Below are 15,350 nucleotides of genomic sequence, written 5' to 3' on the forward strand. Positions count from 1 at the left end.
GAGTTCAAACATGGCACCACGTCACCCGTTTTTCAACTGCTAACTCCACCGCCATCCAAATTCTGCTGTGTTTGCGGCCCAGCCCAAAACTCCCTATTTCTTTAATTAAACATACCCTAAGCCCGTAAAGCTTTTAGTTTTTCCTTTGGTGCGGGAGTTCCTTATTATTCACTTAATATTTTTGACAAATAATTATGATTATTAAAATGATATAATTCAATAGTGTATAAAAAAGTTACAAGTTAAAATTATTTATGAATATAAATTTTTTAATTCTCATCTTTTATTTACTATTTGGATTAGGCTATTTCAAATAGTTATGATTATCTGTTAAAAACATTAGTTAAAAACTTTACCCATTATATATGTATATATTGGAAGTGGAAGATTTTAATAAAAATAAATAAAAACATTTATTTTATTTTATAATTTTTTACTTTTTGTGTTCACTATAAGACAAAGAAATAAGTGTAATTTTTAGTAATTATTAATATTGTCATCTTACCACAAAATTAAATCTGAATAAAAAAAAACAAAAAAATATGCTATTTATCAACTCAGCTACAACCTCAGCCGCAAAGAAAAGATGAGTTAATAACGGAGCATGTATTAAATGTTCATACAAGCAAGAATAATCAGCCGATTAGTGCTTGAGAAATGATTATCTGAGATCCAGGAAAATAATGTTAAATGATGCCCTTTCCAAGTTGGATTAGCGCAGCTATTACGAGTTAAAACCATATTAAATAAGGATAAGTAGGTTATTAATTTCACATGCTGTTGTCACAGCGATCCCTAAACAATGAGAATGCCAACTAATGTTTTGTTGGTTTTCTTCTAATCCCGTCTGTCTAAGGATTGGTCAAACTGCTTTTTTTTGGCCTTTTGCGCTTAAATTTAGAGGTCGTAATCAAATTATGGGACGGAAGAGAATCTGTTCACTTGATTAATTTCAAGCAAGCAGCAAAATGACAATGTAATAGGCTATGCTGTCATGGAAACTTTTTATGATTTACACATGTTTTATTTCTATAAGCAATCTATTTGAAGATTAGCGGGCCAATTTCGTCACGGAAATAGCTTTCTCTTTTTTCTTTTCTTTTTTTTAAAAAGTTTAACATAAATTGACAATAATTTATGGTTTTCTTTTAAAAAAAGAAAAAGAAAAAACCATTTGAATTGACATGCCATACTCGGGAATAGCAGGGAAAACAGCAGACCACCTTGATGTAAAATGTGTCGACTTGACAGATGAAATGAGTACCACCCAAAAATAAATAAATAAGTAAAAAAAACGAAAAACAGGAAGAAGATAAATAGCGTCGCGGCAGAGGAACATGACAAACTCAAGCTCACGGAGAAGCTGGAATTAATGCAAGAAAGAGAGACATAGCACTGGAAGGTTGAACCGGGAATCGATTCTCATGCTTGCCAGCTTTCTCACAAACTCTTAACTGATATTTTTGGTGAAATGAAAATGCTAAACTATGAAATCGTCCATTCATTTTCTTTTCTTTTAACATCCTCCACTCTTCATTTTTCCTGAAAAAATCGTTTAATATTAATCATGGATTTCACAATCTGCGATATATGGGTCGGATTGAGACAGCGGCTGTATGTAAAAGCGAAAGTTAGGCTAAGGTGAGGCAAATCACTTACAAGCTACATTCTTCAATTAAAATTCAAAATCTCTAGTTACTGCGTACAAAAGCGACAAGACACAACTTCACAAGGAAAAAATTAAAAAGCGACAAGACCGAGAAAAAAAAAATGAATAGAAAAAAACAAAACATCGATCCACTTGCAACCTTTCCACGTGGCCATCCGGTTCCCAACTCAAACATATTACTACACCACACCTAACAACAAAGATGAGAGGACAAAGAGAAAAACGAGAAAATTACACAATTAGGAAGAGACACAAACCATATATATATATATATATATATATTAGGGTGGGCCGTGGGGCGGCTCTCTGCACTGCTTGTATGTATGCATATTAACATCCTAAGTGGCAGAGGGTGGCGGAAGGAAAGAAGGGCAAGGAGAGAGAAGGGTGTACAAATAGCCATGTTATCTTTTCTTTAGCGGCAAACTTTACAGCTATGGAAGCTGCCAATTCCACATGTGCAAATGCAACAACATCATCCTCCAAAATTTTCCCTCCCCCAACATCCCAACTCGGTGTCTACTCCTCTCTCTCTCTCTCTCTCTCTCTCAGCCTCTTTTTGCTTTTATTTCCACTTTCATTTGCAACAGTTGGGACCACCTTTCTTGTCTCTCCTTATGTTCCTTCACTTGCTGCTTTGGACACGTCCTTGCTGGATCTATTGTATTTCATGTGACTCTTCACAAGCTGCCCAGCTGCAATGGCAGACATCAATGACAGTTCCCCAGCCAACACCGAACCGGCCACTATAGTCGCCAACAGCCTTGAGTTCGATCCTGGCAATTCTTTACTCGCACCCTTCACACCAAGCAAATTCAAGCAAGCAGACTGCGAAGCAAGCTGAGTCCCACCTCCAACCGTACCAACCTGATTAATGTAAAACACAAATGTAACCCCCATCAAGTTCTCCATCAACTATTTCCATTCATAAAACCACATCAGCACATATAATGTTTCCATTACCTCAATTGAAGGCATTGTCACAGAGACATGAAGGTCCTTCCCTTCGTTCACTGCTTCCATCATGGTAATGCAGTGTGAACTCTCAATATTTTGTGCCGGATCCTGGCCTGTGGCTATAAATATTGCAGATACAATGTTGCTGGCATGGGCATTATATCCACCAAGAGCACCAGCAACAGCAGAACCTGCAAGGTTCTTGAGCATATTAAGCTCTACAAGGGCAGCTACATTGGTTTTCAAAACCTTCTTCACTACCTCTTCCTTTATTATTGCCTCACAAACAACTGATTTGCCACGTCCCTCGATCCAGTTTACAGCAGCAGGTTTCTTATCCGAACAAAAATTTCCTGTCAAATATTGGCAGACAAACACCATAAGATGGGACGCCTTTTGCTAATAAACCAGACACATCATAAAATAAAAATCCATAAGTATACAACTAACACCATCAAGAAAACGATAAATATTGAAACTAGATGATACAGTTGAAAATGTCTCACATACTAAACTTTGGTGAAAGCACATGGATTTAATATAACAACTAACCCTGGTAGTTGTAATGAAGCACCCAAATGAAGATTCTTCTGTGATAAACACTGCCACATTCTATAATAGATGGCTTTTATAATGACAGTGATGTTAAAATGTCAAAGCTACATCAAAAAAATTCATAATTGGAAGGGGGACAATTAACATCGGCGATAATGACTTCATTACAGAAAAGCCTGTATGATTAATAATAAACTAAGATACGTCCTCCTCAATACCAATATTAGAAATGAAACCTAATAAAAATAAATTCAACCATTCAATTCAAGAAAAGAACAGTGGGAGAACTCATAAACAGTACAATGGTGAAAACAACCTTTCCAACTTGTCTTCGTAACAAACCAAGTTCAACACTATGGTGAATCAAGAAGATTCAATAATAATGACACCAATAGAAACAGAGGAATGTTTCTGTGCATTAAAAAAAAAAAAAAAAAAAAAGAGTATCAAATTTTTACTACACAAATTAAATCCAATATCATGCAGAACAAAAGAACAAAGCATAACACTCAGAAATCATTTAGCCCGAACCGAGTTGAAGTAAATTTTACCAACAAGTAAACCAGAAAATGTCACCTACCAAAGAGAGAAGCAGAAAATAACTAACCAGATATGCCAATAACATCCATGTCAGGAAAATCGCTTTGAAGGAAATCAAGGACATTCTGCACCCCTTTGGAAACCATGTTCATTCCCATGGCATCGCCTGTGCCGCAGGTAAATCTCATATAGAGATTCTTCCCAGCAATAGAGCACTGAATTCCTTGGAGCCTTGCGAATCTACTAGACCTGAAACCAAATGAAGAAAATATTAGTAAACCAATTTCTTGCTAAAGGGAAGGTTTTTTATTTATTTATTTTTTAATCCTTTGGGTTAACTAACTGATAAAACCAATAACCTCCGTGCTAGGGAAAGTAGGAGGAATAATTGGCCGCCAGCCAGTTCCTCTGGGAAACCCAAATTCAAATTCTGAACTTTACCTTTTCTTTGTCTTTTTTATAAATTTACGTTCTCAGCACTCGAACGTAAATTTTTTTTATTTTTTTATTTATTTTATTTATTTTTTGTATTTTGAAAAAACAGAGAGGTGAACTAACCCATAAAGAAAATAAAAAATCAAACCCAAGTCCCAGTCTAGATAGACTCCAGTCTAAAAACAACATAGGCATAAATACAAACAAAAGAAGCGCATTCACTTTTTTTTTTTTTTTTTTTTGGGGGGGAAAAAAAAAATGAAAGGTAAACGAATAAAAAAGGACTCGTCACATGAAAAAAAACAAATGAGGAATGAATGAAACGCAAACAGACCTATTAAAGACGACGGCGAGAGTATCGAAATTGACAGGATCTTCCAAAAAGAACTTCAACTCCGCAGCCCTCTTTGCCGACCCGAACCTGACGACGGGAGCCCTAGTCATGCCGTCTCTCAAGAGCATGCTACTGGCCCCGCCCGACACATGGATGGCCTTACACCCTCGGTTGGTGCTGGCCACCAAGCACCCCTCTGTCGTCGCCATCGGCACCGAGTACTCGAACCCATCCAGCAACAACGGACCGGCAATTCCAACCGGTATCTGAACGTATCCGACCGGCATTTCACAGCACTGCCCTAGAATCGACTCGTAATCAAAGCCTTCCAGAGGCAAACCATGGAGCGACCTCCCCGTCGTCCTCTGAATCGCCTCGCGCCTAACGGCAGCTGCTCGCTTGCAGTCGCCGATCTGCGATTCCAGCGAGTACGACGGAATCGTGCCATCGACGACGGATTTCACGATCTCCTCGTCTTCGTGGGAAGACAATGTTGGGGGATCTGCTACCAATTTGGGGGCGGGGCAAGGAGGAGGTCGGAGGAAGTTGTGATTGGCATCGTCGTCGACGAGGTCCCAAGCGTCGTTGGAGGCGCGAGCAATGAAGGACTGGACGAAGTCGATGCCGAAGAAGCCGAGCAGGTAGATGAAGGAAGCGATGAGGGAAACAATGGCGGCGATTTCAGAGAGGGTGACGACGTGGAGGGGAGTGGAGGTTCGGATCTTGTCGCGCCAGCGGTGGAGGAGGTAGTAAGCGACGGAGAAGAAGAGGGTGAAGAAGACGGCGTTGGTGAGATAGAGAGGCAGTGGGAGAGCGTCAGACGCTTTGGGGGTCGTTGGGGATGGTGGAGGAGGGCTTTGGTGGTGGTGGTGGTGTTTGGGATTGGGAGATGACCGAGGAGCTCTGGGCGGCCGCCGGCGGATATCCATTGGCGGTTCTCCGGCGGAAACGGAGACTAATGGAAAAGGAGGGAAGAGCGACGGTTTAGGAGGATTTGCGTTGTGGGAAGACCTTTTATAAGGAGTATGGACTTTGGGACACGTGTGGGCTTCGCCACTGCATTTTCATTTTTCATTTTACAGCTCACACGGTCTCTCCGCACGCGCTATTCTTTGTTTTCTACACTCTTCGTTTTATTTTGGTAAAGTAAAAACCTCCTTTTCCGTTTCAACCAAAAAAAAAAAAATTTTGATGATAATGCCCTCCTTTCTTGGAGTAGTCCTTTTTTTTTTTCTTTTTTTCTTTTTTTCCGGAGTGAATCTCCTTTCTTGGGGTGGTCGTAGAAATAGATAGGTTTGCTCACATTTTAATTTAACTCCATTGATTCTACTCAAATATTAAAAAAAAAAAAATTTCCATGTAATTTAATACAGTTAATTTTTTTTTTTTTTTTTTGCTTAGTTGACATAAATTATTGTTTTATATATTAATCACGAGGTAAAAGTGATATATGGATTAAATAAAAATGAAAATGTAATAGAAAGGGCCAAGTTATAATTTATAGAAACAAATAGATGTAAGGGAATGTGCCCAATACCCATGTTTGAAAAACGATAATGAAAACTATCATCTCTCTTCAATCTTTTTTGTTTTACTCCTCTATATATATTCTATCCTCAATGAAAATTAAAAATAACATAAATAACTTTTTTTTTCCTTCGTCTAGCATTTCCATTCAATTTTTGTTTTTCATCAAATCCTAAGATCTTAAAATTTCATCTTCTCCAACTCAATATCCCTCTCTCTTTTTTATTTATTGTAGAAATAATATATACTTTTATATTGGTTGCTTTGCAGTGTTAGAAACGCATTTGCAATTTGTTACCCATTTTCTGAACTTGTCGGCTTCACTTTATAGATTTCATTTCAGATATTCTATGTTTTTTCTGGTATCCTGTTATTGGATTTTTGACGATTTATGTTTATCTGTGTTTGGGTCTAATTCAAAAAGGTTCTGGGGTTGTCTCTTTTACTCTTGATTTCGTAGGTATTCTTTGATTTGTAAATTTTTTTTAAAGAAATATATATAGAAAAATATTCTTTTATTTCAGATTTTTAAAATCGAACTAGCTTATGTGTGTTTTTTCTTTAGTAAATTGGATTTGTATAAAAATGGATTATAACGGAGATTAGAGCTGGTTTTACTTTGTCGTTCATCATGAGTTTGAGACATTACCACATGATCATTCACTATAACAAAAACTCATTGATCGGAATTTGCATTCGAAATACACCTTATTAGTACCCAGCAATGACTGAATCTTTAAAGCCGGTATTAAATTTTCATGTGCAGCAGATTCCTTTCATGCTATGAGACTATCGTGATATTCATTCTAACAAAATATAATAAACAATGAAAAAGAAAAAGGTTATAGAGACTTGGTGAGAAGCAAAGGAATGGAAAGAGTGGTGAGAAGAAGAAGAAGAGAAACAAGGGGCAAGGAGTTTTAGACTTTTTTTTTTTTGGTAAATTTGCACGCCGACTAGAAAGAGTGATTGAAGAAAAAAAAAAGTTTTTCAACTTTATTTTTTTATTATTTTATATTAAAAAGGGCAATTTTGAAATATTAAAAAGTTAATGGGTAAAATAAAAAATATATGAATGGGATGGTCAATTTTCATCGTAATCCATAAACTAGTGGTATTGGTCCAAATTCTCCTAGATGTAATTATAAAATATATAATGGAAAGGGCCAAAGTTATAATTTTGGTTTTATGGTAAGTAAATTAAGGAGCAGCCCGTAATATTGGAGTTATGATGGTGTGGACTGTGCAGCGTGGCGGATCATGGTTGGGACAGAGGAAAAGGGGAAGTTGGGGTGTGTCATGTTTGTGGGTTAAAGGGCTACCATATTTGTCCAATCTACCTAAGCTGGCCGGTCCCTTCTCTCCCCGCCATTCACATGGTACTACAGTGAAACCAATGATTTAACAACAAAAACGAATTGTACCCCTTTTTTTTTTTTTCCACTATTCTAGGTCATTTTTCCATAATTTATTATTATTAATACTCATAGGTCTACTTTTATTTCTGATTTTTTTTTCTTTTTTTTTTTTTTGGGGTTTTTGCGTTGGTGCTTGATGCATTGTATCCTTAAATTAGTTTTGTCCACTCTTCAACAGTTATGAAACATGCTGTGGAATTTTTGTACGGCTATCTAATTTTGTAATTTCATTATTTTTTGCTGTAATAATTGTGATTCACGTTTTTAAACTGTTAAAAAGTCAAACTTGGAAAATCTACAAACAAATAGAATTTTAAGCTAAGAAAAAACAAAAAGTGAAAAACCAAATGCAGATGTGAGCATAATTTATGGTTCAATAGATTTAAAAAAAAAAAAATCTGACTATTATCTATTTCAAACGGTTACTTTCACTTTTGAAGGGAAAAAAAAAAAAAAGATAGAGAGAGATAAAGAAAAAGAGAAAAAAAAATTAAATTGATTAAATCTTAATAAACAGTTAACCAGAGCAGGATGTCGACACCCTGGATGTGAATGTATGTGAATGTAGCAGCTTCTTCATTGGAGCGGGAAAGATAAAGGGTTAAATTAAATTTTGAATTGAAACGAAACTAGTTATTAATTATTTAATGACACGAGTAATCAGTAATTAGAGAGCGACATTAATGACCAACTTAACTTTAAACTCAGCTCCAGGGGATGTGAGTGCAGTGTGAATAGTGTTGTGAGATTGACTGGATACCATTTATAGTTAAAGCCAAAATGGAGTTATTCACCAAAAAAAAAACATAAATAAATAAATAAAGCCAAAATGGAGTTTGAAACTTGTTATAATAGTTTTTGCGGGGTTGGTTTGTGAAATTACTTTTCTGCACTGGGCAGCTGCATTTCTCATTTCAAGTTTGAAGAAATACAACCACCTTCATAAGCCAATACATACTCAGTATAATCATATTAGCATTAGCGTAGGGTTTTTCTAAGAAAAGAGGGATTAATAATTGTATTCAAATTAATGGCATGGAATTTTAGAGAATAGGAGCTACCTAATGCCATTTATGATTGGTCCCTCTGTCTGTAATATACGCAAGAAGGTTATATCACGGAATATCTGTACGCGTAAACGAGGACGACCGAGTAAAACGCACACTTCATTTTTATTTTTTGGTTTTGTTTGGTTTTGTTTTTGGTTTTTCATTAGAAACCAACGCTAATTAGTTGTAGAAAGAATATTCATAGAAAATCCTCGTCTCATTCCTTCGGTACTTCTTCTAGATTCTAGTAGCTCCTGATGAAAGCCCAAGTTCCACGTGGCCCACGCCTTTTCTTGAATTATTATATTAAAAAAATATATACGTATTGGAGTAATTATGTAAAATTTATGGTTTTTCTGGTAATATACAAAACTTTTATAGTTTACAGATTGCTAGAATAGAGTGAAAGGAAATCCAATGCAGGCATGCGTATTTATGGCTATGGCGATTGTCGCCTCTGCAACGCATATTACGTTGAAAAGTCAATCCTCTTTTTCACTTGACTTTGTTTGTTTGGAATTTTTTCGGTCGAATGCTTTGTTTAGATTTGGATGAAAATAAAGGAGGCTACAACTCTCAACTTAAAAAACTCGGAATGGAGTTATAAATTAATAAAGCCGGGGTCTGAAAAAATAAACATTTCCCGTTTCCACATTAATGATTAATGATTCATAATTAAACTAAACTAAACTAGTCCTTTTTTTCTTTTTCAGGGAAAAAAAAAAAAAAAAGGGAGAAGAAGGCATAAACTGGGCCATAATATATATAAGATCTTAAATAAATAAAAAAAATTAAAAAGTAGTAACCTTTAACTGGCCCGGGCCCTCTCAATTGAATTCAACCCAGAAGCTCCCAATTAGTATTTATTTAATTTTTTTGGGTTAATATTTGGTTTAATAAAGTGTCAATTTACTTTACTTTTCATAGAACTCAAAAATAAAATAAAATAAACTTTTATTTTCATACAAAATTAAATTTTAAACGCGTAAAAAACTAAATTGAGTGAAGACTCGCCGTCAAGCTCAAGTGGCAGAGTTTCCACACCCCAGCCTGTGTGTGCTCGGGATCGAGTCTTGGGGAAGCAGGGGTGCCTGGGGGCCCAGCCACACTAGCAAAAAACAAAAAAAAAACCTAAATTAAATGAGAATGGGCTGACTAGAAAGCCCATTTTGAAAACCCAATTATGAGAGCAGAAATCCAAATGCACGCCTTAAACGAAACGACCAAATGATAGCCGAAGGCTTTCATGATATTTGTTCCAGAAAAGGAAAAGAAAACGGAAGCGGTACGGTTAATTCTTGGATGCGTAAACTTACATATAATAATAAACATTTACTTAGGGGTGACAACCGCGAGCTCTAGACGACAATAGGTCTTGTGTGTTGAGAGAGAGAGAGAGAGACGGCGGGTTAGGTTTGGGCATGGCTTCTGTTGAGAAGGGAAGGATTTGTGTGACAGGGGCAGGAGGGTTCGTTGCCTCGTGGGTTGTCAATCTTCTCTCTAAAGGCTACGTTGTCCATGGAACTGTTAGACAACCCCGTATTTCCATTTTTTCATCTTTTTCCTTCTTTTCCATTTATTTATTTTTAACTTCCAAAACCGTTTTCTTGCTTTTTTTGGTTGATCAAAACCTTTTCTAGCTTATTGACTTTTACTTTTCGTGTTTCTCATGATTATATTAGATGTTCTGTTAATCTTAATTCTTGACTATTAGTACTTGCTTCATGTTTAATACATTATTTTATGAAATATTCCTACTTTCTCACGTTTTTATTTCAGATATATGTATATATATATATATATATATATATGTAATAACCTGTGCCTTTAATAGACATAAAGATTTATTTTCAATATAACATAGCAGCTTGAATATTATTTTCTTGGTTAAAGAAATATTGAAAATGGCCTAGTTGTGTGAGTACTAGTCCCTGCTAATTTTGTGCAGAGGATGACAAGTATGCCCACTTGCGTAAACTTGACAAAGCTCCCCAGAACCTGAAACTATTCAAAGCAGATTTATTGAACTATGACTCCATGCTTTCGGCGATTGAAGGATGCAGTGGAGTATTCCATGTTGCTAGTCCAGTGCCCTCCACAATTTCTTCGAATCCTGAGGCAAGAATCTCTCATGCAGTCAGTCTCACTTTGAATGTTCTTTTTTCTTTTCTTCCCCTCAAATTCATATCACTTGCAATGTCTTATACTGTTAATTGGTCACTGTCTTAGGCTCCTAGCATCATTGCAATTGAAGCATTTTGTGCTCTGCCTTACTTATGACATCGAAGTATTTTGGTCCAATATTGTATGATGTGCAGTTGGAGGTGCTTGAACCTGCTGTAAAAGGCACTCTTAATGTTCTTAAAGCATGTCTTGAAGCAAAGGTCCAGAGGGTAGTTTTTGTATCGTCGGTTGCTGCTGTGGTTATGAATCCTAGGTGGCCCAAGGGACAAGTTATGGATGAAACATGTTGGTCTGATAAGGAATATTGCAGAACCACCAAGGTACTTTGAACAGAGACATTCTATTGTTTGGCAAACTAAAAATGCACGTAATTTTTTCTGTTTCTCTGTTTTTAAAATATGATATGCATGGCAATTTAATGACATAGATCAAGCTTGTGCTACATAAGAATGTTTGCGTGGGTACTAACTGTGCATTTTTATTTTTTACCAGAACTGGTATTGTCTTTCTAAAACAGAAGCAGAAACTGAGGCTTTGGAGTTTGGAAAGAAAACTGGGCTTGATGTTGTTGCTGTTTGTCCCACTTTCGTTTTTGGGCCAATTCTCCAGTCCAGTATAAATGCAAGTAGCTTGGCTCTCATTAAACTTTTGAAAGGTACCTACTGGGTTGACATCCCTTCAGGCTGCATCGTATTTTATAGATTTGCATTTGAGTAATATTGAACTGAAATTTCAGTAATGTATTTGAGTAATATATTTGAGTGATATTGAACTGAAAATTCTAAGCTGAAAAGTAAGTTATTGTCGTTTTTGACAGTCTAGACTTTATTCTTCAAATCTAGAATTTCATTAAGTTGCATGTATGGCTGCACTTTTTCTTGTATAGCTAGGGTGCATTTGGTTTGTGGAATGTAAGTTAGTAACAAAGGAATGGAATTGTAATGGATTCCTTTGTTTTGGTTGAAATATAGAATTGCTGAGTAAATAATGATTGAATTTGTTATGATTGGTTTATATAAATCCTATATGCGTTAATAGATGAAAGATGGGAGAGGAGACATAGAAAAGAATGAGAGACATTAATAAGATGATGGAAGGAAATAGGAAAATTACAGAAATATTAGAAAGTGAAAAATAAAATAAAAATGTTGGATAGGAATGTAGATAGTCTTTAGAAAAAGAAAAAAAAGTAAAAATAAAAAATAAAAATAGAGGAACAAAAACAAAGCTAAGAAAGGATTGATTAGATTGGCGAATTCTTAGCCCTACATATGGAATGAAAATTCTCTCATCTTGGCTAAATAGGCATTCCATAGAAATGTCCACTACTTTAGATATAAACCAGCCAAAGAAGGGAAGAAATATTCCAATGGAATTCCAATCCAAGGTTGGTTTTATCAACTAGATTCTATTTATGACTTACTTATTTTTGATAGATGCTATATTGAACAGGCCTTAACAATGTTATAATGAATGCAGGAGGGAATGAGTCGGTTGAAAACAAGCTTCGGATGATAGTAGACGTACGGGATGTAGCTGAAGCACTGCTTCTGGCATATGAGAAACCTGAGGCTGAAGGAAGATACATATGCACTGCTCATGCAATCAAGACAAGGAATCTGGTGGATAAGCTGAGGAGTATATACCCTCATAACAATTATCCAAACAAGTAAATAACTAATGCTTTCTACCATAAAGGGATTTTCATATTTCCTGTAAATGTTGTACTAATACAAGGCTTATTTGGCTACATATAATGGCAGCTTTGTTGATGTAGAAGAAGAAGTTACGCTGAGTTCCGAGAAGCTGCTGCAGAGGTTGGGATGGAGGTACCGATCATTGGATGAGACTTTGATTGATTCTGTAAAGAGCTATCAGGACAATGGACTCTTGGATTAGGACTACTTTACAATGTTGCTGTCAGGCCGTGCCTTGACTTTCCAACTTAGAGTTGTTGGCTTCCTCAACAACTACAAATTTGGCATTTGAACAATGGTAATAAGCAATGTGGTGTATTTGAGCGCTTAGACCCTTGCATACGTTAGTTTAGGGATCAATCGAGTTTTGATCCCATTGTATCTAAAATTGTATAATGGCAGTTTCAGATGATGGATAACACTATCTATTTCGTTTCTCTTCCCGTCATTCCAATTCTATCTTGTCTAATTTCTCTCGTACCCACTAATTAAACAAAGGCTATAATTATCTGCGTGCCAAATCCCATGGAACGCAAAGCTCACAAGCAAAGCAAACCAAAAAGAAAAAGAAAGGGAGGGTCACGTATGAAGTTAAAAATGTCGTCGGATGGGATTGAGTGAGAGCGTGCGCGTGCGTGACCCCTGCGCCGCTGAGAGTCGTTGACCTAGACAAAGTAGAAACTCAGTCGTTTTGTTTGTGTATTTTACTAATTTTTCTTTATAGTAAATGAAAGCTACAGTTGTTTGGTTGTTGGCTTTGACTTTTGAAATTGAAATGGTTTAATGTTGAGATCTCCAAACTCCAGAGAGAAGGTAGGTGAGGTCTGGAAATGGCTTCTGTTGAGAAGGGGAAGGGAAGGGTTTGTGTGACAGGCGCTGCAGGGTTCGTCGCCTCGTGGCTTGTCAAACTCCTCCTCTCTAAAGGCTACGTTGTCCATGGAACTGCTAGAGTTAGACAACCCGGTATTTTCATTTATTTATCTTCTCTTCCAACATTTATTTTGGGCGTCCAATCTTCAAGTTTTCGTGATTCCTTTCCATGTTTATTTTTGTTACGTTAATTTTAAATACATTCATGAAATATTACTAAAATTTCTCTCGTTTAATTGAATCCGGATCTAAATATTAACATTGATTAATTTTGAAGTGGCTGTACTCTAAATAGATTATGAAGTCGTGGTCCTTGCTAATATTGTGCAGAGGATGAAGAGAAGTATGGTCACTTGACAAAACTTGAAAAAGCATCCGATAATCTGAAACTGTTCAAAGCAGATTTATTGGACTATGACTCCATGTTTTCAGCAATAAAAGGATGCCATGGAGTTTTCCATGTTGCTACTGCAATGCCCTCCACAGCCATTTCAAATCCGGAGGCACAAGAATCCCTTGCTTTTGAACAATTAATTAGCCACACACACACACACACACACACACACACACACACATATATATATATATATAAAATATAATATAAAATATTTTGTACTTCAGATAGAGTTGGTGGAACCTGCGGTGAAGGGCACGCTTAATGTGGTTAAAGCGTGCGTTGAAGCAAAGGTGAAGAGACTAGTTTTGGTGTCATCTATAGTTGCTGTGGGTAGAAATCCTAATTGGCCCAAGGGTCAAGTTATGGATGAAACATGCTGGTCTGATAAGGAACATTGCAAAAGTATAAAGGTATATGTAATGGGTAGTAGAATTGAACATTATATACAAATATTAATTTCCTATATGTTACACTGACTATTATTATGTACTTTAAACATTTTTACCTGCTAGGATTGGTATGCTGTATCGAAGACGCAAGCTGAAAGCGAGGCTACGGAGTATGCAAAAAGAAGCGGGTTGGAGTTGATAACTGTTTGTCCGGGTCTTATTTTGGGGCCGATTCTACAGTCCTATGCAAATGCAAGCACTTTGGTTCTGCTTAAACATTTCAAAGGTACCTCATCCGTAGACGCCCCTATATTATTACATACTATGAATTGAGTATATAAATATATATATATAGGTACCTCATCCGTAGACGCCCCTATATTATTACATACTATGAATTGAGTATATAAATATATATATATATATATATATTTCGAGTATTGATATCAATTAATTCAGGAGGAAGTGACTGCGTAGAAAACACAAAGTGGATGATGGTAGACGTACGGGATGTAGCAGAAGCACTGCTTCTGGGATATGAAAAGGCTGAGGCTCAAGGAAGATATATATGCACGGCTCATGATATCAACACACATGATCTAGTGGATAAGCTGAGGAGTATATACCCTCATAACGACTATCCCAACAAGTAAACAATTAAGCAGCCTTTTAAATATATATATATATATATATATATATTTATCAAAAGGAATTCTTCTATAAATATTAAATATATGTATATGGTATTAATATTTATTAATTGGCGTGCACCATACAATGTATGCAGGTTTGTTGATGTGGAGGAAGAAATAAATCTTAGTTCCGGAAAGTTGCAGAGGTTGGGTTGGAGGTACAGGTCATTGGATGAAACTCTTGTTGATTCTCTGAAAAGCTATCAGCATGCTGGACTTTTGGATTAAGATAAAGGGGAGGACTGCTTTAGCATTATTATTAAACTGTTTACTTTTCCATTTTTAAATGACTGGTAATAGTCGAGGACATCTAGAACTAGTACTGTACTGCTGTGTTGTTGATATGTTTTTGTTTGGTCAGTGGATCCTATATGTAATAGTTATACATAACGAGCTAGTTGCTTGTAATTATAAAATATATCAATATAAGTAATTGTAACGCTGGTTGTTTGATTAATTCCTGGAATCTATCCTACAGTTAGAGGAATTACTAGATGCCAAGACGACTAATCCCTACTCCTGAGTCATCGTCATTGACGATGGATCTATTTCGTTCATATGTTTGTCCTTGTCCTGGTCCTGGGTCTCCCAAGAGGCAAGACGTTGTTAATCAAGTTGTTGAGTATGAGTCGGTGTA

General features: G+C 36.2%; 3 protein-coding genes across 4 annotated transcripts; 2 read left to right on the forward strand and 1 right to left on the reverse strand.

The window, feature by feature from the left end:
• Positions 1-1,642: 1,642 nt before the first annotated feature.
• On the reverse strand, positions 1,643-5,493 carry LOC107416066 (3-hydroxy-3-methylglutaryl-coenzyme A reductase 1). Its single transcript, XM_016024520.4, has 4 exons — positions 4,491-5,493; positions 3,789-3,970; positions 2,633-2,979; positions 1,643-2,536 (listed from the first exon to the last, which is right to left on the reverse strand). Exons 1-4 carry the CDS (start codon positions 5,417-5,419, stop codon positions 2,285-2,287), a joined length of 1,710 nt encoding a protein of 569 aa, XP_015880006.1. The 5' UTR covers positions 5,420-5,493; the 3' UTR covers positions 1,643-2,284.
• Positions 5,494-9,776: 4,283 nt separating this feature from the next.
• LOC107416035 (cinnamoyl-CoA reductase 1) lies at positions 9,777-12,802 on the forward strand. Its single transcript, XM_016024479.4, has 6 exons — positions 9,777-10,023; positions 10,433-10,602; positions 10,803-10,988; positions 11,161-11,323; positions 12,148-12,337; positions 12,432-12,802. The coding sequence occupies exons 1-6, from the start codon at positions 9,906-9,908 to the stop codon at positions 12,565-12,567; spliced, it is 963 nt and encodes a 320-aa protein (XP_015879965.3). The 5' UTR covers positions 9,777-9,905; the 3' UTR covers positions 12,568-12,802.
• A 288-nt stretch (positions 12,803-13,090) lies between these two features.
• On the forward strand, positions 13,091-15,170 carry LOC107416048 (cinnamoyl-CoA reductase 1). 2 transcript variants are annotated; one of them, XM_060817689.1, is made up of 6 exons: positions 13,091-13,328; positions 13,566-13,738; positions 13,857-14,042; positions 14,145-14,307; positions 14,481-14,639; positions 14,809-15,170. In XM_060817689.1, exons 1-6 carry the CDS (start codon positions 13,196-13,198, stop codon positions 14,832-14,834), a joined length of 840 nt encoding a protein of 279 aa, XP_060673672.1. In that variant the 5' UTR covers positions 13,091-13,195; the 3' UTR covers positions 14,835-15,170. The 2 variants fall into 2 exon arrangements, with proteins under 2 accessions (XP_060673672.1, XP_060673671.1); XM_060817688.1 differs by having other exon boundaries at positions 13,098-13,328; positions 14,481-14,670.
• The last annotated feature ends 180 nt before the right edge of the window (positions 15,171-15,350 follow it).

This window comes from Ziziphus jujuba, chromosome 5, assembly GCF_031755915.1.
Source record: "Ziziphus jujuba cultivar Dongzao chromosome 5, ASM3175591v1".
NCBI classification, from domain to species: domain Eukaryota; kingdom Viridiplantae; phylum Streptophyta; class Magnoliopsida; order Rosales; family Rhamnaceae; genus Ziziphus; species Ziziphus jujuba.